The sequence below is a fragment of the Ambystoma mexicanum genome, chromosome 11 (assembly GCF_040938575.1).
Source record: "Ambystoma mexicanum isolate Mex_15411 chromosome 11, UKY_AmexF1_1, whole genome shotgun sequence".
Classification (NCBI taxonomy): domain Eukaryota; kingdom Metazoa; phylum Chordata; class Amphibia; order Caudata; family Ambystomatidae; genus Ambystoma; species Ambystoma mexicanum.
The window spans coordinates 1,463,283,203-1,463,307,488 of NC_090934.1; the positions used below are offsets into that span (position 1 = coordinate 1,463,283,203).

A 24,286-nucleotide genomic window follows, 5' to 3' on the forward strand; every position below is an offset into this window, starting at 1 on the left:
GCTAAAGGTGATAAGGCCATTAGACCCCTGCAATTGGAATCACAAACAATGGGAAGATTATACAAAATCTATGAGAGAAGCACCGATTAAAATACGTAAGCCACAATTCGAGAAAGAGAACGTGTGCGCCTATTATCAGAAAAAATGAAAAAAGATTGGGATGAGGGAGACTGCTAAAATAGAATGAGGATTAAGGATGTGTATGTAGCCAAGGCTTACCCCTCCGCACCAACACCCACATCAAAAGTGACCATAGAGGACGAGACCGATCCGTCGTTATACTGTTTAATGGTTAAAAGACCTCACCCACCCCCCATCAGGTATCTAGTGATAAGGTGGTCTCCTCACCACCATGTGCCCGCAGGCTTACAGCTCACGACACGGAAACCGTGGAAAGGGTAGTGTTGGCATGGATCAAAAATGGGGTGGAAGGAGTATAACAGGCTAAAGGGTACGTGCCCCAGCAACGAGATACGCTTATATGTGCAATAGTACAAAGACTATGCAGACAAATGTGGCCGTTACATAAAAAGGTGAATGAGAACGATGAAGTGTATCCCTTGCCAGAGGATTATGAGGACATAGACGAAGCAGTTCAGGATTAAAAACATTTGATGCAAACTTCTGTCCTGAAATAGTGTAAACATTTTTATTATGGATTATAAATGTCCCATCAAAGTCTATGGTAACTCAAGCGTTTCCAATGAGAGAACTGCCTGGGTTTAACACTGATAATCCGACACACCAGGTTCATGTCCCTTGGAATCGGATAGAATTACTGTCTTTTACTAAAGATTATCCAGATATTAGACAGAATTCAGAACAGTCGTACACTCAGACAGAATAGGTACCTAAAACTAGTCTGCTTACAATGGGAGAAATAGAGCAGTTGTTTTCATGAATTCTGCCAGCAGATATATGGCACCAATGCAGAATGCAAGACAGTTTAGATCCGGTTATAAAGTGGGATGAGCTGACCGAGGCAGCAAATGAAAGGGGGAAGACTGGGGAATTTTCCAAAGAAATAATAGCTCTTCCAGCACTACTGATAACACGTATCCAGCAAGTGGTTCCCCGAAAGCAAATGAATTGGGATGAATTAACTGCTTCCAGACAGGAAGAAGGGGAGTCAGCTGAAAAATATTTTGCATGGAAGGAAGAAGCTTTTACCTCGTTTAGTGGAATGGACATGGCTATGACAGAGGGAGAGAAAGACTTTTGTTCACATTTTGTGGATGGTTGCCTCACCTAAAGAATGATATACAAACCTATGAGTCTACATGGCCAACTCAAACTGCTGCCTAGATTTTGACTGTGGCTAGATACTATGCAAATCGCCATGCTAAAGATAAAGGGGAGAAGATAAAGAAAATGAAGGAATTAAAAATCAGAGCTCTAATGCAACAGGCTTTTGCAGAAAAGAGACAGAGGTCATATGTAGAGACAAAAAAGAATGTATGGAGGAATAAGAAGTAGTAGCGCCCAGCACAGTAAAGGAGCAGGGATGACAGACACTGGGTGTCAATTTTGTAATGCAGAGGACCAATGGATGAGGGCACCGGAAAGGATGTGGACCCTCTTATGGGCGAGAATGACAAGAGGAACTTTTTTTTCCAGAACCAAGGCTGGGAACAGTATAGTAACAAATACTGAGACATCCAATGAGAATAATGAGCAACAGTATAATTAATTTGACCCTCGGCAAGGCCAGCAATATTGAGCTAGGAATCATTATGAAGAGGACTATAGCACAATAGAGTGCACAGCATAGGGCCAGTCCAAAGTCCAATATCTGATCCTGTACAGTTCAGTATTGGTCACTGATAAATGTCCTTTAAGTCTGTTGGGAATGGATTTGTTGAAACGTGTATGCAACTACCCATTGTTGGCACCCCAGTGAATGCTGCTCTCCAAGAGTTTTGATGTTTTTCAAATCTGATTTATGTAATTTTTCTTCTTTTAGGCACGCCCGATTCATGTTTTTTGTGCGTGGAAAGCAAGGCTGGGCGGTATCTGTACTAACTCAACAACAAAGGGGGAAAAACAGACGGATGTGCATATTTTTCTTCAACATTGGACCCAGTGACTTCCAAATTGCTTTAGGGGTGTAGCGGCTGAAGTCATTTCTTTGAAGCAAGCAGATGCCATAATATTGGGACACCAAGTTACATTGGGCCTCATTACGAGTGCAGCTTTAACCCTGTCAGGACTAAAAGCAGGTTGCCGCCGGACTCGTAAAGTTTTACTGGCGCCTGACTTCCCGGTGCCACTGGGAGATTCCAGGTCTACAAGCCCAGGAAGTCAGGCTCCGGTCGTAAGTCCCCATTCCCATAGGACTCTATGGGAGTGGGGACACAGAAGCAACGGCACTGTTGTGAACGGTGCTCCTGTGACCGGTCTGCCTAACGTGGCCGCTGTGCCCGGCAGGGTCAGATCTGTCAGGCACCGTGGCTCCGGCAGGCAAATGCATAGTTTGCCAGTCCAGAAACAAGGTTGCCGGTGAGCTTACTGGCACCCTTGTTTCCGGACCGGCAAACTTATAATGATGCCCATTGTCTGTGCCACATGTAATTGATATTTTATTGAATAAAACTAAAATGCAGCACCTGACAAATGCCAGGTTGACTAGATATGAGCTGACATTATTGGCTCCAAATATTGTCATACAACGTTGAGGCGTGTGGGATATCTATGCATTCAGCCCAAGCAACTGAACTTATTGCCCTTAACAGAGTTTGAGAGTTAAGTTCCGGTCTTGTAGTTAATATTTTACTGACAGCCAATATGCATTCAGAGTAGCTCACAACTTTGGCCGCTTATGGGCCGAGAGAGGATTTTTAACTTCACATGGGATAAAAATACAGCATGGTACCATGATTTCAACTGTATTGTATGCACTGACCCTGCCAAAGAAATTGGCTGCCATTAAACGTAACGCCCATAAGGCCATTGTAAATGATATAGGGAAAGGTAATGCTTTTGCTGACCACATAACAAAAGCAACTGCACAGTCCCCTGCATCACCTATGTATATTACATGATGCAGTCAGAGAATATCATATTTGAGAATACCCTTGAAACAGTGCAAACTATTCAGGCTGAAGCCGCTGAGCAAGAGTTTCGGGAATGGAAGTAGGCTGGGAAATATGTAGATGGTTATTGGCTAGATATGCAAGATGATGGAACATGGAAATTACCATATACGCATTTACCTTAAATGTTTCCCTATGCTTATGGCCCGTCTCAAACAGGTGCAGAAGGAATGTGTAGAGTTGCTCACAACAGTGTGGAGTAACACTAGACTAAGATTAACCCATTTTTTTTTGTAAAACTGTTTAGTATGTGTCCTATGAAGTTGGGAAGAGTAAGGGAGCCCAATATTTTTTCAAAAGACATTTTCAGCCACCTAAATTTATTTCAAAGCGTTACAGCTAGAGTTTATTAAAGTTGCCGCCCTTTCAAGAACAAATTATGTGTTAGAGATTAAAATGTATGTTTAGCCAACTGGATAGAAGTATTTCCTCTGGGAAGACAGTAGTGCATTAGTGTTGAAAAAATATGATTGTGAAGGAGCAGTTACCCCGGTGTGGACCGCCTTACATTGTATGGAGCAACGGTAATGTATCTTTTGTTAATGCTGCAACAGAATTAGTGCACTCAGGTGTTGGATTGTCTCCTTACAAAGTAGTTATGCCCCGCCTACCAAAGGAATGGGGGTGTGCCAAACTTAAAAATATGTGTTACATCTGCTGTTAATCAACTACTGTAAGAGTTAGCTAAACACCGGTCTATTATCTGCAAAAGTTGCCGATTGGAGTATTTTTCTAAACACCATTGGGGAAGCCAGGACACGGTATCTAGGCTGATGGCTGGGTAATTGTCGAGTATTAGGACAGCAGCCCAGGTGAAAAGGGGCATTGTAGGCATTGCCCACCACTCAGACTGCAGCAAAAATATTGTGGCTGCTAGCTTTGGGTCCACGCTTTACGCATAAAAGCAAACATCATCTCCTTTTGATTACCCACACCATTGCCTGCCCTGTGTGGCACTAAAAGCACCCCTTTGTGCTGAGATATTGGATATTTGCATCATTGCGATTCGACCCAAAGACATCGCTGGAGCAATAGAGGGACTGCAATATGAACTTGCGATCCGGCACAATCTGAAATGAACTACAAACTGTGAAAAGTAATCCCTTTCCGTAAGAGACAGCTGTCAGATGGTCACGAGCATCATTATAGACTCCTTGGGGATGAAAGTAGCGAAAAGAGACACTCCAAGGAGCGACTAGCTCCATGAAACCGGTTCTGATGGAATTTAATTTTGCTGTTTTACTTTGCTTCAGAACACAAGCTATGCCAAAACCACATATATGACTATTTCATCCCAAAGAGGGTCTATGCATCTTCATGCTCATGTCAGAGAAAAAAAAAACACAAATGCTGTGCGACAAGGGGTTTCTATATGCAGTATTGTTAAGACTGAGGGTTTGTATGTCAGGCGAGTAGGTTAGTTATGTAGCGCTATCCTTGTTTAGTATAGTAAAAAGTGTCCCCAATGCAACCATGTCACAGAACACAAGCAACTTCAAAATCCACCACAAATGCTTTTATTATGCAAGAGAGTGTTATTAGGGAAATGTTGGTCATCAATGTAGCAGATTATTGGACTTACTGAGATGGGTATAATTAGAGAACTGCGTTAAAAAAAGGATCAATTGTGAACCATATGTCTTAATATTGTAGGCGCTATGAAAGTTGTATAACACAGGTTCTCAAATGAGATGGCTGCGCACATGATTTAAAAGGACCTTACCTTGCATAAACAGAATGCCCTTGTACGGATTGAATGCTCAGATGTGCTTGTGAAGTAGGCCAGTGAGTTAAATTTGCCAAACGACAGCCATGTGGGGGTAAGCTGAGATGTTGGTCTCTGTTCACTTTTAGACCATGGGTTAAAATGTTGTGTGCTGAAATGTATAAAGCGGTTTTCTTCTTGTCAGTATGATAGAGAGTAGGAGACTCAGATGGTCGCTTGTGAACCATGCTGGGCACGCTTAAAGCAGAATAAACCGGTCTCTCTGAAACTGAACGATCTCCTCTGCTGGTGCTTTATTTTTTTATTCAAGTTCTTTGTGAACACAGGCGGGCATGCTGAAAAGTAGTTTCCCACAATTGGTTTTAAGGTATGGAATGACCTACCGCCAACCCTGAGAGATGAAGAAAATCATGACCATTTCGAGGAGGAGCCGAAAGTATTCCTCGTAGCAAACACTACGACTGGCCATCCCCAAACATCTTTCAAACACAGGTGATTTTAGCATTTAGTAGGAGCAATACCCGTCAGAGGCAGGGTATTCTCTGCCCATTTTATTAGTCTTGTCCAAGGTCTGCACGCTCGGGAATCCAGGCAACAATTCTACAGCCACATCTTTAGGGGGCAGATCCTACATTCGCATACTTTGTATGCCCGTTAATCATACATTTTGGTTGCAAAGTTGATGGGTGAGCCTTTGACTATCCCCTACCCTTACAGAAGCCTGCAAAAGTCTGGTGTCAACTTTTTCTTGGCCTCTTGTCTAGGACCCCAGACTTTTGTTGAAATTGAATTCTTTGGACCTTCAGTTCATTCAGCTTCTGGACCAATATTGTTGCGTTCTAACTCAAAGAAACCTGTTCATCTAAAGTATTCTGAGTAGAGATAGGCAGATTACTGCGCAGGAGAATTCGTCGAGTTCAATGTGAACTAATTTGTTTTATCGAATTTCGCCGCAAATATATGTGGGGGTTCGATAAGGGTAATAATTAAGGTGGAGAGTGGAAGGGGGACTACAGGGTGTCTCCCCCGTATACATGTGCAGCAAACTAGTAAACACAAACAAAATAGTTGAAATCGAATTCAGCAAATTCTCCTCGACTAAATCACATTGGACTGTCTGAATAAATGCTGAAATAGCAAACAGACGGGTATCGACAGCATGCCCGATGGGAGCACTGGTCCTAACAAAAATTCCACTACTAAGTAAGGTATCTTACTGATCAAATAGGTCATCGAGTTAAAACACTTTCCTTGGTCATCTGTGCACAAACTGCAGTAACAAATTTGAATCCCACCAGGGCCTTCAGATGGTGATAACTAACAGACCATTCAAGTGGATAATATCTGTAATTTACAGCACTTCGAAACAGAAGGAATGTGCATTCAAAAATACATCATCATTCAGAATGATGCGAGAAAGGGGGTGGGTCTGAAAAATGACAAACTGCAAGCTACTAGCCAGGCTTTCATTAATTAACCTTTTATAACACGTCCAATACAGGAGACCAGTCATTAAGCAAAGGACTGGGATTCGAACAATTGTTGCTCTATGTTGTCTTGTTTGCAAGATAAACCAGTTGCCCCTGAGCTATCCCCCGAACCTTGCACGCATGAAAGCCACTTGCCCATTGGTATGAATGCCAGTTCCCCACATGTACATGGCACAGCATTTGTGGAATGAACACTCACCAATGGCCAGTGAAAACTTGCTGGCATTGGTGGAGCAGTGTGTGTGCTTGAACATGAAAATAGTTTGAACTGCCTCGTGTATCTAACAGCACCCGGCCAAAGCGTGCAGAATATTTCAAAAGGGGAATAATCTATGATACATTTTAATCGTGTAGGAGCATTTTGAAGTCCTATTTGAGGTGAGTATATGGGGTAGGATGTACAGGCTTGCTGTGCTTAAAAAAGGCTTCAATACATGTCAGAGCTATATTATAACTTAAAGTGCTTTAACTCTACTCATATGAGGTTAAATATTTAGGTTAATGTTACCAACGTTGAAGAACTGCCAGTAAAATGACTCAATGGGTTCGGCGCTCGCTGCTACGATCTATGTGTAGACTGTCATCCTTCCACGGCAATAAAGGACTACCTACTTCAGTTGCAATGATTAATGTATGTAAATATGTTATAGGTACAGCGCTTCGGCGTAAGCGCTATATAAATAGCGCATCAGCAACTAGAGTGCATTGATTCCCACCAATGTGCCTAGTGTAAATCATCTGATATATTTGCAGAACTACGTCTCCTTTTTTTGAGCGAAAGAGACATTTCAGATGGGGCGAGGGTGGAAGGGCACCCCTACACCCTTACTAGACAGCAAGTGAAGGCCTGTGTCAAGTGATCACTTCACTCGCAAGCTGCTGAGCTGATGACCACTGCACTGCCCCGTAACGTGCTGCAATCGGCTACGTCTGAAAGAGCCCCCGGGGGGCACGGGGGCCGCACTCTACACGTGCCTGGCAAATGCTCCACCTGAAAGATGCAGCGTGCTTTACTACATGTGGGCGAGCGAGCAGGGCCATTCTGCAGCCTTCAGCTGTTCGCAGCTCTTGAATGGCATCGTGACATGGACACTAGATTGCCCATTCCCCCCGCCCCCAATCGTCTGAGGCAACAGATGCTGCTTTGTGTCACGGGGGTACGGGGGTCCCCCATTCATTCATTCCTCAAGCTGCCTTTCCAGAAGGCCGGCGAGTCTGGGGCGCCCACTGTTTTGTATTAGCCTTGGCCTTCGATGAAATAAAAAGGAAGGCAGCGTGTTATTTAAATCAAAAAAAGGAAAAAAAGAAAGGATACCCCAACCGAGAAAAGCATGCCCGGCTCAGTGTAGCACGGAATCTCTCAGCTGCACTGTGTGATGTAAGAGCCAAGCCGCAAAAGCCAAAGGAGGAAACTCTGGCCACACACACTGCTTAGCACACACACTGCCTAGCAGATAGATCGCACACACTGCTCAGACGATAGATGCAGATATATCTGCACCTCACTGCCTTCTGACGCAGATATATTAGACACACTGCTCAGAAGATAGATGCAGATATATCTGCACCTCACTGCTTTCTGACGCAGATATATCAGACACACTGCTCAGAAGATAGATGCAGATATTTCACACACTGCTCAGCAGATAGATGCAGCTATATCACACACACTGCTCAGCAGATAGATGCAGAAATATCGCACACACTGCTCAGCAGATAGATGCAGATATATCGCACACACTGCTCAGCAGATAGATGCAGATATATCTGCACCTCACTGCTCAGCAGATAGATGCAGAAATATCGCACACACTGCTCAGACAATAGATGCAGATATATCGCACACACTGCTCAGCAGATAGAGGCAGAAATATCGCATACACTGCTCAGACAATAGATGCAGATATATCGCACACACTGCTCAGCAGATAGAGGCAGATATGTCTGCACCTCACTGCTTTCTGACGGAGATATCAGACACACTGCTCAGAAGATAGATGCAGATATATCACACACACTGCTTAGCAGATAGATGCAGATATATCAGACACACTGCTCAGCAGATAGATGCAGATATATCACACACACTGCTCAGACGATAGATGCAGATATATCGCACACACTGCTCAGACGATAGATGCAGATATATCTGCACCGCACTGCTTTCTGACGCAGATATATCAGACACACTGCTCAGAAGATAGATGCAGATATATCGCACACACTGCTCAGCAGATAGATGCAGATATATCTGCACCTCACTGCTTTCTGACGGAGATATCAGACACACTGCTCAGAAGATAGATGCAGATATTTCGCACACACTGCTCAGCAGATAGATGCAGATATATCGCACACACTGCTCAGCAGATAGATGCAGAAATATCGCACACACTGCTCAGCAGATAGATGCAGAAATATCGCACACACTGCTCAGACGATAGATGCAGATATATCGCACACACTGCTCAGCAGAGATGCAGATATATCTGCACCTCACTGCTTTCTGACGCAGATATATCAGACACACTGCTCAGAAGATAGAGGCAGATATATCACACCCACTGCTTAGCAGATAGATTCAGATATATGGCACACACTGCTCAGCAGATAGATGCAGATATATCACACACACACACACACTGCTTAGACGATAGATGCAGATATATCACACACACTGCTTAGACGATAGATGCAGATATTTCGCACACTGCTTAGAAGATAGATGCAGATATATCTTACACACATTGCCCAGAAGATAGATGCATATATATCACACACTGCCCAGAAGATAGATGCAGATATATCACACACACTGCTCAGAAGATAGATGCAGATATATCACACACACACTGCCCAGAAGATAGATGCAGATATATCACACACACAGTGCGTAGAAGATAGATGCAGATATATCACACACACAGTGCGTAGAAGATAGATGCAGATATATCACACACACTGCTCAGAAGATAGATGCAGATATATCACACACACTGCTCAGACGATAGATGCAGATATATCACACACACTGCTCAGAAGATAGATGCAGATATATCACACACACTGCTCAGACGATAGATGCAGATATATCACACACACTGCTCAGAAGATAGATGCAGATATATCACACACACTGCTCAGAAGATAGATGCAGATATTGCAAGCCTGTGTGAATGAGTTCACTGTAATGCAGATATATCACTAATCGCCCTTTGCGTGATGCAAGCCAGTGTGAATGAGTTCACTGTAATGCAGATATATCACTATCGCCCTTTGCGTGATGCAAGCCTGTGTGAATGAGTTCACTGTAATGCAGATATATCACTATCGCCCTTTGCGTGATGCAAGCCTGTGTGAATGAGTTCACTGTAATGCAGATATATCACTATCGCCCTTTGCGTGATGCAAGCCTGTGTGAATGAGTTCACTGTAATGCAGATATATCACTATCGCCCCTTGCGTGATGCAAGCCTGTGTGAATGAGTTCACTGTAATGCAGATATATCACTATCGCCCCTTGCGTGATGCAAGCCTGTGTGAATGAGTTCACTGTAATGCAGATATATCACTATCGCCCTTTGCGTGATGCAAGCCTGTGTGAATGAGTTCACTGTAATGCAGATATATCACTATCGCCCCTTGCGTGATGCAAGCCTGTGTGAATGAGTTCACTGTAATGCAGATATATCACTATCGCCCCTTGCGTGATGCAAGCCTGTGTGAATGAGTTCACTGTAATGCAGATATATCACTATCGCCCCTTGCGTGATGCAAGCCTGTGTGAATGAGTTCACTGTAATGCAGATATATCACTATCGCCCCTTGCGTGATGCAAGCCTGTGTGAATGAGTTCACTGTAATGCAGATATATCACTATCGCCCTTTGCATGATGCCTGTAATGCATTCTCCTGGTCTTGAGTGGGGATTAGCAGTGTGCACCTAGACGTCACTGCTTACTGCAGGAATTAAGGCAACAGGCGGTAATAAATGATCAAGGACGTGAATGGAAACTTTTGAAACACTTTAAAAATGTAAAGAATGTTAATAAGGATCAATATGTTACAACGAATTCATCTTCCCACTGCAATGAAAAACAATCACAGAAAATGAATCTGTCAAGTTTTTAAAAATAACCTTACGATATCCTTCTAATGTGCAAAGTGCCGACTGCCGGGACAGCACCCCAATATTAAGGCAAGCAACGAGGGCAATACATGTCCCATACAGTGCGGTGCCACGGTCATGACTTCCATCATGATCCTGGCACACTTCAGGGTGGGCACCAAAGCCAGGTCCATCGCCAACAGGGCCAGGATCTGAGAGGGCCCCTATGATGGCCAAGTGCCCAGCCCCATCACACGTGCACCCCGCACATTACTGGACCCCAGCCACACCCAACACACAGACTATAAGGCAATGATATAGTGCCCGCCAACCACAAAGACTCGGAGAGAGAGAGCATCACTCCTCCAGTATTCTCACCACGAACCAGCTCTAACCACGCCACAAAGGCTTCGCCCAGGGCCTTATTCAACCAGGCAAATCTCTGGCGAATTGACCATCCCTCTACATGGTCATGGTAAGGAGCTTAGCAGAGGAGTTCTGGCTTTTCATGAAAACCAACCTGTGCCCCACTGCACATGGAGTAGAGCCTTTTACTAGGCATAGCCGCAGAGTACCTGCTGAACCTCAAGACGGGGAGGCTTTTGGTGGCCTCGCTTTGCTGGCGACAGCACCGGACCAGTCTGCCTTTACACCCGAGATTAACAAGGAAAGTGATCTTCTGCTGGTGATGCCCCCCTTAATGCCCACACTACATGGAGAGGTTTGAGGGATGTGGTGGCTTGGTTTTGACTAATGATGGCTTACTGGCCCCTCACACGCACAAACCTGGCTGTAGCAATGCAGTTGTATAGCTGCCCGTCAGATCATCGCCCACATTTTTAGATATATTCTGCCAGGTGCGACAGTCCCATGCCTGGGGATGTGTCTATTGCCTGGCCTCTGGCTAGAGATGACGAAACTCTATCTAGGGAAGATGATGTACTTGAGGATTCTGGATAGTTATGCTAATGGGCATTTGTATAGCGCCTTTCACTATTGGCACGATCTCGGCACGCCGTATATTGAACGCCCTCGGGGACCGGAGTCCAGGATTGTCAGAGCAGTAAATAGTGCGTGTGTGCACTCAGTATACGCGATGCCCCCTGTTCTTTGAATGCAACCTGCAGGTCAAGAAACATGGGGGCCATGGCACACTTTGGCTTGGGATATGGCTAGTAACGATGCCCCGGCATGCCTCCAGTACCTGGGAATAGTGATGCACTTGGTGCCCGGGCTTTGGCTGGTGATGGCCCGCTCCAGCTCCTCCAGTTGGCCGGATTTCTTCAGCTTCTTCACCAGACTTTTGACCGCTTTCTCACTCCACTTCTCTTCCTGCCCTCCAGGGCCACCCTGATCGCCGCCTCCTCCCTTCTTCCAACCAAGGAGCCGCTTCACTATAGGGGGAGTGAAGGGCAGGATGGACATGGTAGCTGAAGGGGGTGGCAGAGTGGGGGGGGGTTATTTATCAGTGGCCTGTGCAGGTGCTGTCCTGGAGGGGATGTAGGTGGTGACTGGGGGATTGTTCTTTAGAAGCAGTGACTATGGCACCAGTTCTGGAAAGGGCATGATAGGTCAATAGCTGGGGGTAGAGGGGGTTGCAGAGTGGGGGGGTGTTCAGTGGTCTGTGCAGGTTCTGCCCTGCAGAAGATGTAGGTGGTGACTGGGGGTGTGGATGGGTTTGGGGGAGGGGGGGGTGACAGTCCTTTAGAAGCAGGGACTATGGCACCAGTTGTGGAAAAGGCAGGATGGGCATGGTAGCTCAAGGGCTGGGGGTGGCAGAGTGGGGGGCGGGGGGTATTTATCAGTGGTCTGTGCAGGCGCTGTCCTGGAGAAGATGTAGGTGGTGACTGGGGGTGTGTGTTAGGGAAGTGGGGGGGGGGGGGTGACAGTCCTTTAGAAGCAGGGACTATGGTACCAGTTCTGGAAAGGGCAGGGTGGGCACCTTATCCCAGGATCCAGCGTATGCCCGTGGGGCGAAGGGGGTGCCCGAGCTGTAGGAGCAGTGGATTCCGTGCTAATTGTGTGAGAGGAAGCTGCACATGGGGTGACCCCCCCCCCTCCCCAGTAAAGAGGCCGTAAGTGGCGGGGGGGGGTCTTTGAGGTGGGGGCTCTAGGGGTGGGCAGGGAAGGGAGTGCAGAGAGGCAGCTCCAGGTGGCCGGAGCGAGGGGGGGTCAGGGGGTAGAAGGCGAAGCTAATGGAACCGGCGGGGGGGGGGGGGGGGGAGTCCTCGGGGAGGGTCTGTGCTGGCACTGCTGGAACGCGCAGGGGTCGATGAAGACCGGGGGGGGGGCAGTTGCCGGGGAGACAGTGAAAGTTCTGCAGAGGCTTGGGGGAGAAAGGCAAGCACTGGCATGGGCGCCCCTCCGCACCCCGCTCGCAGTGCCGCGCTGCTGCCCGAGTGAGCGCGCACCAGCCAGGGCACTTCAGCCTCTCTGCCCCGCTCCGTGCCCGGCCTCAGGCGCGCCCCCGGCGCCGTCCTGTCAACTCCCGGCTCGCCCGCCCCCCTCCCTCCGGCCGCGCGCGTGCTCCCCGCCGGCCGCGCGCAGCAGCAGCAGCCCTCTCAAAGATGGCGCGCTGGCCCGTGAGGGAACTCCCCTGAGGACCTAGACGACCCCCGCACGCGCGCGCGCGTCCCCGCACCAACTCAGCGCTTCAGTCCTAAGTGGCAAGTTCAACGTCTCGCCCCGCCCGCCCGCGGGGGCGCGCCCGCTCAACGGCCAACTTCAACGGCGAGCAGCAACTTCGAGTGACGTCACCGCCGCCAGGAGCGGCTGGCCCCTCAGAGAGCCGCGCGCTCTGACTGGGCCCCTCCGCCTCGCCCTCCGGCGGGAGGGGCCAGGCAACTTTATTCCTCCCCTCTCGACTTTTTTTTGAGGGGGTTTTGAGATGTGCGTTTTACAGCCGCTGCCTCCTCCGTCTGCCGGGGGGGCGGGCGAGCAGAATGTGACGGAGGCGGACCCCCTCAATCCACAATCCCCCCCCTCAACACTCCCTGACTGAAATCTCAAGGAGCAATAAGGATGGGGCTTTGTGCACCACCGGACAATGTGCAGCAGTAAATCGCCCTCCTGCCCAGGGGACCGCGGCTCTTGTCAGGCCTGTGAAGGGGATGGTCTGCGTAGTGAAGTGCGTTTCGCCAGGTTTCGCAGCGCACCCACCCTCCCACTCGCCGCCTCCGGGTCCCGGTTGTTGCCGTTGATGTGTGTACATAACATAGTGAAAGGCCCCAGGCGACGCCGAATGGGGTCTGACCCTTGGACGGCGTGTGCAGGAAAGCTGAGCCTCCTGTGGAGCAAAGGATGCTTGTTGCGTAACTACGCAAAACTGCCTTTAAATTGAAGTTAAATGCCAATAATATGTAAGTACGGGTATCGTGGTGAAAGAATATTTATGCCTGGCCGCTAGCCATTAATAAAATCCCAGCAAAATTGTGAGATACTGTAATAAAAGTTTGGCGGAAATGTGGTGTGGTAAACGGGTTTAATTATACTGGGAAAGTAAAGGGAAATAAGTGATGATCTATGCGAGCTCCACCAGGCTCGGTCTCTCTCTGGTGCTCCAACAGACTTGTGATAATTTACCGGCCTGACTTCCCGGTGCCACCGGCTCATTACGAGTCCAGCAGCCCAGGAAGTCAGGCGCCGGTACATTTTAAGTCCCCATTCCCATAGGACTCTATGGGAGTGGGGACACAGAAGCACTGGCACCGTTGCTAACTGTGCCAGCACTTCCGGGAAGTGTTTGCCTACCGTGGCCGCTGCACCTCGCAGGGTCTGACCTGTCAGGCACAGCGGCCACGGCAGGCAGACTCACAGTTTGCTGGTCCAGAAACCAGGGTGCCGGTGAGCTCACCAGTGGGATTCTTGTGCTGCACTGTGTCCACCGGACGCTGGCAGCTTCAGCAGATGCCCTCAGGTGGCAGCTTTGACCCGAGCAGCTCTGCACTCATGAAATCTCTGCCTGCAGGGCTGGCCTTTGGTAGGGTGACTTACGTCTGCAAGAGATAAATGGCACCTCCTCAGTCTCTTAAAATGACAGTGGAAGCTTTGGTGGACCGAAAGAGCGCTGCATGGTGTCACACAACATTCCAACAGTAACATAAGTGACAGTCAGACTGTCAAATCATTATATTGCATGCAACAGCGCCATAGCAATATACAATTACATTTAATAAAATGACATTCAATTTATACGCAACAGCCCGGCAACACATATAGATATACAAGGATTCACCACTCGTAGGTGCCTCAATGTACATGTAAAACACCTAGGCACTGTGAGACAGGCATGTTATTAAGAGAGGACAAGGACACAGCTTGTATATTCAACGGTAGACTTTTTATAAAAAATCAGGATGAGTGTAATGTCTAACTGGCCCTATCACTATGCTGGGAAATTCCCAACCTAAATAACTAAGGAAAGTCTAGGTCCGTATATCCAAAACAAAGATTTGTCTGTGTCAAAACCTATGCTGGCCCTCACGTCTAATACAAAAATGGAGTGTAGAGTTAGTCTAACTGAAATGGTGTTCAAAATAAAGTCTGGAGCAGCCAGTAGCTCCTTTCGCAAGGTCAGGATACAGTTCCAACAATTTGGGGTTTCAAAACAATGTTCCTAAGAAGCTCAGGATTCCCTTCCCCAAGCTTCAAGCGCGGGTTCGTAAGACAATGTCCCAAAGGAGCTCGGGATTCACTTCCCGAAGCTTCCAGCACAGGTTCGTAACACAATGTTCCAAAGGAACTCTGGGTTCCCTTCCCCAGCTTCCAGCAGCAGTTTGTAACACAGTGTTCCAAAGGAGCTCAGTGTTCCCTTCCCCAAGCTTCAAGCCTTGGATCGCACAATGTTCAACTTTATCTGTCACAAGATAATGTCCCAAAGGTGCTCAGGGTTCCCTTTCCCAAGGTTCCAGCACAGGTTCATAACACAATGTTCCTAAGGAGCTTGAGGTCCCCTTCCTCACGCTTCCAGCATGGGTTTGTAAAACACTGTTCCAAAGGAGCTTGGGGTTCCCTTCTCCAATCGTCAAGCCTGGAATCGCACAATGTTCAACTTTATCTGTCACAAGATAATGTTCCAAAGGAGCTTGGGGTTCCCTTCCCCAAGCTTAAAGTACTGGATCGCACAACAATCTCACAATGTTCAACTTTATCTGGTTCAATATTTCCTTCACCCTTCCCTTGGATGTGTTGGGGCTTACTTGTCTAGGGGCAGTTAACAGACCGCACGGCCAACCCACCAAAGGTCACGCCACCAGTAGCCCATGCCCAGCTTTCTGACACTTTTGTGGTTCACACAAGTTCACAATTTTGTAGGTTAAGGACTCATCTTTTGTTGACACTTCTCAGGCTTTCCTATCCCTCATATACTTTGGTAGCTTTCATGGAAAGCCTTCTGTTTGTTTGCTTAACATAATTTTGCTCGGTTTTTGCTGGCTCCCCTCGGTTGCTCATTTACAGCTTTCTGCCTTTTGTTCACAGCAATCTCTTTCGTATTACTTTCTTAATGTTCGGGACTCATCATAGACTTTTGAACACGTTCCGTTGAAACGTGACCACTCTGATATACTGTTTCTACCAAGTCCTCATTAAACCATGCCCTCATTTCAGTTCATGCTTTTCTTTCAATCAGGCTTTTTCGAGAACGTGCCTCCTGCACGTGACCACTCCGATACAATGTATTTCCTTCACTTTCATACTCGCATCCGGTTTCCTTGCATGCCTTTGAAACTCACTGGTCGCAGTGTTCCTTTTGTCAGTTTCCTCGTTTAGATGCTTTCTAGGATTTGAGGTCAGGGTCTCACCCACTGCCCCTCAGATACCCCTGAACTGTGACTTCCATTCAGGGGAACAAGCATTTCTTGGCCCAAAACAAAGGCACTGCCCCTTGCCATGGCTCACTTCTCCCGCCTCCCTGGAGACACGGCTCCCTCGCCACACAATGACACTCTGCTTGGCTCTGCAGTCCTTCAGCGTCCCGTTCTCTGGTTTCTCGTGGGTTGTGCTGGCCTTCCTGCTGCTCTCTCGTCACACCGGCTTCTCCTTTTTAACACTTTCAAGTATGGGTGTAGCTCCCTGCTGCTTCTGCTGGTTGGAGGGAGGTTCAGCCTATCTGTCAGTAGCGCTCTTGCCCTCGTAGTGTAGCCGAGGAGTTCTTCTCGCCAATCTACCGAACTAGTCAGTACAATCAACAAACAGAACAGTTGATTGGCGGAAAGATGGAATGTCAACGAAGAATCCAGAACCCGATGGAACAGGATACTGGAACGGGATGTCTTCTCAAGGTGTACAGGCAAGACCCCCAGACAACTGCACTACAAGCAAATATCACATAGATGCGATGTATGCAAAATAAACGCAGAAACCAGAATAGAATCCACCACTAACCTGTGTAGTTCTTCAGAATCTCCGACTCTCCGAATATTCCCAAGGAAGGAATAAGAAGGAAGGTAGAGCCCAACCCAAGATCCAGAAATGAAGGCAAAGCAAGAAGCAGGAGAAAATCCAAGATGACTGTCCAAAGAGCAGAACCTAACCCGACGGCACGAGGACGCCTAAAAGGTACAATAAGGCAGTCTCTAGTCCGTGTACCAAAAGTGACGAGTTCCAATGTAGGTGGACAATCCTAGCAGGGTAGGACCGTGGACGATCCGAGGTCGAAGAGCAGGGCTGGCAGCAAAAGTACAAAGGAGTAATCAAAGCAGGTCCGTGGACGATCCGAGGTCGAAGAGCAGGGCTGGCAGCAAAAGTACAAAGGAGTAATCAAAGCAGGTCCATGGACGATCCGAGGTCGAAGAGCAGGGCTGGCAGCAAAAGTACAAAGGAGTAATCAAAGCAGGTCCGTGGACGATCCGAGGTCGAACAGCAGGAAGACAAGGCAAGGGGGGACAAGAAGCTGGAATACAAGAGAAAGCAAGCCGCTAGAATACAAGATTCAGAAGCGCCGGCAAAACGAACAGGCGTGGCTTATATAACAGTCACATGATCACTATACGTAAACTTAACGTGTAGAGGGAAAAGTAACAGACGTGAGAGGACGCCATCGTCTCCATGCCAACTTCCAAGATCCCGGCAGACGAGATCTTAAAGGGACCGTAACCACCGTTCGTTGACGAATACGAGAGCCACAAGTATTAGTTCTTGTGGAAGCCGGATAACTACGGCGTCCCAACACAGATGATCTCTGCCGATACTTGACAGTTTCCTTCCCCAAAGAGGCCCCCACACGCCGAGATCTCCAAAAACGGGACAACAAAACCGGGCATGTACGTTTTCGCATGGCTCCCAGGTGCGATCCTCCGGACCATAACCCTTCCAGTCAACATAGTAGAGTCTTCTACCGTTCCGAACCTTGGTGTCCAGGATGGCTGACACCTCATATTCCACAGCACCCCGAACCCTGAGAGGCGGAGGATGGGAGGGAAGACGGGTATTAGGACGGCACGGTTTGATCAAAGACACGTGGAATACTGGGTGTATTTTCCACGACTGGGGAAGAACCAGACGCACCACTGCCGGGTTGATGACATGCGATATAACATATGGCCCAACAAAACGTGGGAGCAACTTCCTCTGACCAGGCAGGCGTAAATTGCGAGTAGACAACCAGACGTTCATGCCTGGGAGATACACCGGAGCAGGGGTACGATGCCGGTCTGCATATAACTTGGTCCTGTTCTGAGCCTCCAACAATTGTCTCATAACCTGGACATGGGTGCCGGAAATGTCCCTAACACAGGCAAGGGCAGCAGGATTGTGAGCCGGCAGGTCAGGTGCGAGAGGCAAGGAACGCGGATGCTGCCCATACAGGGCAAAGAAAGGAGAAACCTGTGTAGCAGTGTGGAGCGAATTATTGTAGGCAAATTCGGCCATGGACAGTACCGAAAGCCAATCGTCCTGACGCTGAAAGATGAGACACCTTATGTATTGTTCCATAGTGGCATTCAGACGTTCGGTCTGGCCATCCGTCTGAGGATGATAAGCACTCGAAAATCGAGCTTCAATACCTAATGCAGCCGACAAAGCTCTCCAAAAGCGTGAAGTAAACTGAGGACCGCGGTCGGAGATGATTATAGAAGGAAGACCAAACAACCTAAACACGTTCCGCAGAAAAAGATCCGCCAGTTTAGGAGCAGTAGGGATCCCTTGACAAGGTACGAATAGTGCCATTTTGGTGAAATAGTCGATGACCACCCAAATAGTATCAAAACCGTCCACCAGAGGTAGTTCCACAACGAAATCCATGGAAATGCAGGACCACAGATGATCTGGAAGAGGCATAGGTTGGAGCAAACCCACGGGTTTGCCATGTGATGTCTTACACTGAGCGCAAACCGAACAAGTATTTACGTAATCAGTAACATCCTGCAATAAAGACGGCCACCAACACCATCTTTTCATTAGATCAACCATCTTCCTAATACCTGGATGAGCAGCCAGAGAGGAGTCATGACACCATTGTATAGCAGTATGTCGCGTCTCTAGAGTAGGCAGGAATATCTTACCCTGGTAATAGGGCAAGGAATTTATGATCTCCAGCTTGTATTTGGTTACTTCTGGCGGATCGTTTCGAAGCCATTCCTGTATAAAGGACTTAAGTGACGGACGTAAAGAGCAACCACAAACCACCTGAGTGGGTAACAGAGGTACACCAGTGGCGTGAGAGGATTTGGCGGGTCCATGTAGACGAGAGAGAGCATCCGCTTTAGAATTCTGAGAACCAGGACGATAGGAAATAGTGAAATCAAACATTGAAAAGAATTCATGCCAACGGGCATGTCGTGCAGTGGTGCATTTCACTGACTTGGCAGGGCCAAGAGATTCCTATGATCCGTGAACACCTGAACAGGCACTTGAGAACCCAGCAAATGATGCCTCCAAACCAAGAACGCGTCCCTGATAGCCAACAATTCGCGCTCCGTGATAGTATAATTCCTTTCATAAGGTGTTAACTTTCTGGAATGAAAGGCTAGTGGATGTAAACCCGCATCGTCGGGGCAAGGTTGGGACAGGATAGCCCCCAAGGCCACATCCGAAGCATCAGCCTCGACAATGAATGGTTGGGTTGGGTCCGGATGCTGGAGCACAGGTGCCGAGGTGAAGGCGGACTTCAGAGAGTCAAACGCCTGTTGAGCCTCCCCATCCCAACGGAAAGATCTCTTGGAGCTAGTCAGAGCCGTAATGGGACAGACAATGGTTGAAAAATCTTGAACGAAACGTCGATAAAAGTTCGCAAAACCTAAAAAGGATTGCAACGCCTTCAGATTGTTGGGAACCGGCCAATCCAGAATGGCAGAGACTTTAGATCTGCTCATTTTGACTCCTTTGTTGGTGATGTTAAAGCCAAGAAACTCGACCTCTTGTACATGGAAGAGACACTTTTCCAGTTTGGCATATAAATGGTTGTCCCGCAAACGTTGTAAGACTCTACTGACCTGAACAACATGGGTTTCATGGTTGGGGGAGTAAATCAAAATGTCGTCTAGATAAACGATCAGAAATTGATCCAACATGTCATGAAAGACTTCGTTTATGAAGAACTGGAAAGTGGCGGGGGCGTTACTCAGGCCGAAGGGCATTACAGTGTATTCGTATAGACCGTATTTGGTTTTGAAGGCGGTCTTCCATTCATCCCCTTCTCGTATGCCTACAAGGTTGTACGCCCCACGTAAGTCTAACTTGGAGAAGACCTTGGCTGAGCCGAGCTGATCAAGCAAGACTGATATCAGAGGAATCGGGTATTGGTTTCTGACCGTAACAGCATTCAAGGCCCGATAGTCGATACAGGGGCGAAGGTCCCCCTCCTTCTTTGGAACAAAAAACAGAGGGGAAGCTGCCGGAGAACGCGAATGCCGAATGAAGCCGGATTTTAAAGATTTATCGATGTATTCCTTAAGGATGACATCCTCCTTGGGTGTTAATGAATAAATCCTGCCAGATGGTATCTTGGCCCCAGGAATCAATTCTATAGGACAATCAAAAGGCCTGTGGGGTGGAAGGATTTCTGCCCCACATGCGTCAAAGACATCCTGATATTCTCGATACTCTGAGGGCAATTGAGTGTTAAGAACCGCTCCTATCGTAGAGGCGGCATCCATGAGAGCACGGCTTGGGCTGGGGGTTTTCTGAACTGATGTCAAACAGAACTGGTCACAATGTTCTGAGAGGAAGTCCACTTCCCCCGACTGCCAATCCACCACGGGGTTGTGTAGTCTCAACCAAGGAAGCCCCAGGATAACTTTAAGCTGTGGGGCGGCAATCAGGTCAAAGGTGATCTCTTCAGAATGCCCACATTCCGTCCTCATGACCAAAGTAGCAGTACGTTCAGTCACTAGACCAGAAACCAGGGTTGAGCCATCGACCGCATTCACGACCTCGGGGCAGTCTTTGGAAACGATCTGTATACCCATCTCTCGAGCATAATCACCATCAATATAGTTCCCCGTAGCACCTGAATCCAAGACAACTGGAATCACCCGTCTACCGAGGGAGGTGGAATTGAGAGTGACGGATAAACAATAAGGTGTAGACATGAGGGGGTTGCTGTAAGAACCACCCGGCAACTGAACCCCTTCTATTGCCGGGCTTTCGCGTTTCCCTGTTTCTTAGCAGGTTTCTAGGTACATGATCGTAGTAAATGATCTGATGACCCACAATAGAAACAAAGGCCGTTCTTTCTTCTGTGTTCTCTGGTTTCTGCTGACAACGGTCCCCGCAATGCTCCGATTTGCATTGGTTCTGAGGACCCGGTGGCAGGACTTGACGTGGCGGTCGTAAGAGGAGGAAGCGGTCGCCGTTGCCCCCTTCTCTCTGCTTGCCTAGAGTCAATTTGAAGTACCAAATCAACCAACTCAGAGAATGCTGTAGGGATTACCGGTACCGTAGATAGAGTATCTTTAAGGGAGTCAGACAACCCTTTGTAAAATAAGGAGGCCTTCTTCTCCTGTGGCCAGTTAGTTTCGGCAACCAATTGATTAAACTTGGCTAAGTAAGCCAAAAGGGTAGAAGTTCCCTGCTGTAAGGCCAATAACTGTAAGTCGGTGGCTTGCGTAGCATAGCGTGTATCAAAAACCCGACTCATAGCCTCAATCAAGGCGTCACAATCGTACAAGAGGTGACTGCCCTCTTCCAATAGTGGATTGGCCCATGCCGCCGCCGTACCACCCAAGTGTGACAAAAGGAAGGCTGCTTTAGTGGTTGGATCCGGAAACTGTGCTGGCCTACATAGGAAATGCAACCTACACTGGTTAAGGAAGGTTCGATAGGTCTTAGGGTCACCTAGAAACCGCTCTGGTGGAGCCAAGGGAAACTGAGCAGTCATGTACACTGGCCCCGTATCAGAACGGGCGCGAGATAGCCCAGAACCCGAGGCCACAGCGGGTGAAGGCGCCCCAGCACCGGTGGGCTGAAGACCAACCTGTAGCTCATCAATGCGCCTTTCGGTGGCAGCATGGGCATGAGCCATTTCACTGCGTAAATCCGCCACCAATTGCATTATGGCCGATAAAGACTCGTTGGCATCCATTTATATAGAAGGCTTCTGAATATGTCAGTAGCGCTCTTGCCCTCGTAGTGTAGCCGAGGAGTTCTTCTCGCCAATCTACCGAACTAGTCAGTACAATCAACAAACAGAACAGTTGATTGGCGGAAAGATGGAATGTCAACGAAGAATCCAGAACCCGATGGAACAGGATACTGGAACGGGATGTCTTCTCAAGGTGTACAGGCAAGACCCCCAGACAACTGCACTACGAGCAAATATCACATAGATGCGATGTATGCAAAATAAACGCAGAAACCAGAATAGAATCCACCACTAACCTGTGTAGTTCTTCAGAATCTCCGACTCTCCGAATATTCCCAAGGAAGGAATAAGAAGGAAGGTAGAGGCCAACCCAAGATCCAGAAATGAAGGCAAAGCAAGAAGCAGGAGAAAATCCAAGATGACTGTCCAAAGAGCAGAACCTAACCCGACGGCACGAGGACGCCTAAAAGGTACAATAAGGCAGTCTCTAGTCCGTGTACCAAAAGTGACGAGTTCCAATGTAGGTGGACAATCCTAGCAGGGTAGGACCGTGGACGATCCGAGGTCGAAGAGCAGGGCTGGCAGCAAAAGTACAAAGGAGTAATCAAAGCAGGTCCGTGGACGATCCGAGGTCGAAGAGCAGGGCTGGCAGCAAAAGTACAAAGGAGTAATCAAAGCAGGTCCATGGACGATCCGAGGTCGAAGAGCAGGGCTGGCAGCAAAAGTACAAAGGAGTAATCAAAGCAGGTCCGTGGACGATCCGAGGTCGAACAGCAGGAAGACAAGGCAAGGGGGGACAAGAAGCTGGAATACAAGAGAAAGCAAGCCGCTAGAATACAAGATTCAGAAGCGCCGGCAAAACGAACAGGCGTGGCTTATATAACAGTCACATGATCACTATACGTAAACTTAACGTGTAGAGGGAAAAGTAACAGACGTGAGAGGACGCCATCGTCTCCATGCCAACTTCCAAGATCCCGGCAGACGAGATCTTAAAGGGACCGTAACCACCATTCGTTGACGAATACGAGAGCCACAAGTATTAGTTCTCGTGGAAGCCGGATAACTACGGCGTCCCAACACAGATGATCTCTGCCGATACTTGACACTATCCCTCAGACACTCTGGTGTTCGATTAACACCCGGAAGCAACAAGCCTGCACACCAGCTTCTCTGGGAAAGGCCCAGCTCGGCGCCACGTCCTGTTGCATGGACTCTACAGAAGGGTGCTCAAGCTCCCTTGCCAGTCGCAAGACCCAACCCCAGCTTCACAGGGTCCTTGGTCTTGGTGCACTTTGCTCCACAGCACAGCTCCCAGCTTTGGTGTCTCCAGCTCCTCAGACAACTCCTTCTCATCCAGGCTTCCTGGTCTCCTACGGCTGTTTGTGGACTCCTTTTATACACTTGAGCCCCATAAAGAGGTTTCCGGTGTGATTCACTTGCCTGGTTTGCCTGATTCCAATTAGGCCAATTACAGGGACGTGCCTGACCTTCAGACCTGTAGTCTTCAGGATTCCTCTTCTTCATCCCAGTACTATAGTTGTGTTTCCTATAGTTAATCTGCATTACTCGTTGAGGCATCTTCCTCTTCTCAGTACTTTGGCGAATGTTAGTGGGAAAATTAGGACAGCAATCTCCTACAAAGGCTGAGGGATGGTAGGATAGCCAGCGTTGGGAAAGTGGGGATATAATGTCTCACCCTCCAGTACTCTCTCCCCAAGGACCCTCTACTCAGGTGATCCTCCCTCGCTTGTCCGCCCCCAGGGTTGGGATCCAAGAGCGAACGCCCTTCCCAGGCCACCTGAGCAGAAGATCCCCAGGGAGTAAATGTGAGAGTACCTTCAGGTTTCTCACAGCACCCATGTGCTTTAAGCAGGTGTATGTACACCACTTGGGCCACTTCAGTACACATGCCTCACCTATAGTAGATACGGATATGCACATGGGAATTTAGCACACGTGTATGCAGATGGGCCGGATACAGACTGGTATATGCATAGCATGAATTGACAAAGTATACGACACGTATGCATTGCAATGTATTTGTCATCCTCTGTCACGTTGATCACCTTCCGCCCCCTGCTCCTCACCTGAAGCTTCTTCTTGGCTTTCTTGGACACTGGATGGCTTCTTCCGTAGTACCTTGGGATGTTCCTTAGATGGTTTCTCCTTTGACTTCCTGTCATGGAAGTAAGGCTTGGCTCCTTCGGAGGCCACCTCGACAGGGAATGGGACCTGTCTTGAGGGGGGCCCCGAGGAGCCAAGCCCCAAAAAGACAGGGAAAAAGCCGATGGATGGCACAAAAAACCCTGCAGACTGTTCCAGGAAGGATACCTGAGTCGAGTATAG

At 48.1% G+C, this 24,286-nt stretch overlaps 1 protein-coding gene and 1 long non-coding RNA gene across 2 annotated transcripts in view; one reads left to right on the forward strand and one right to left on the reverse strand.

The window, feature by feature from the left end:
• The window catches only part of SMAD3 (SMAD family member 3), a 503,489-nt gene extending 490,453 nt beyond the window's left edge, over window positions 1–13,036 (reverse strand). Inside the window, exon 1 of the mRNA XM_069625135.1 lies at window positions 11,621–13,036. Coding sequence (XP_069481236.1) covers window positions 11,621–11,841 — 221 coding nt within the window. The 5' untranslated portion in view covers window positions 11,842–13,036. The remainder of the gene's footprint in view (window positions 1–11,620) is intronic.
• Window positions 13,037–13,048: 12 nt separating this feature from the next.
• Window positions 13,049–24,286, forward strand: part of LOC138504566 (uncharacterized) — a 46,399-nt gene continuing 35,161 nt past the window's right edge. Inside the window, exon 1 of the long non-coding RNA XR_011279862.1 lies at window positions 13,049–13,775. This is a non-coding gene — a long non-coding RNA (uncharacterized lncRNA). The remainder of the gene's footprint in view (window positions 13,776–24,286) is intronic.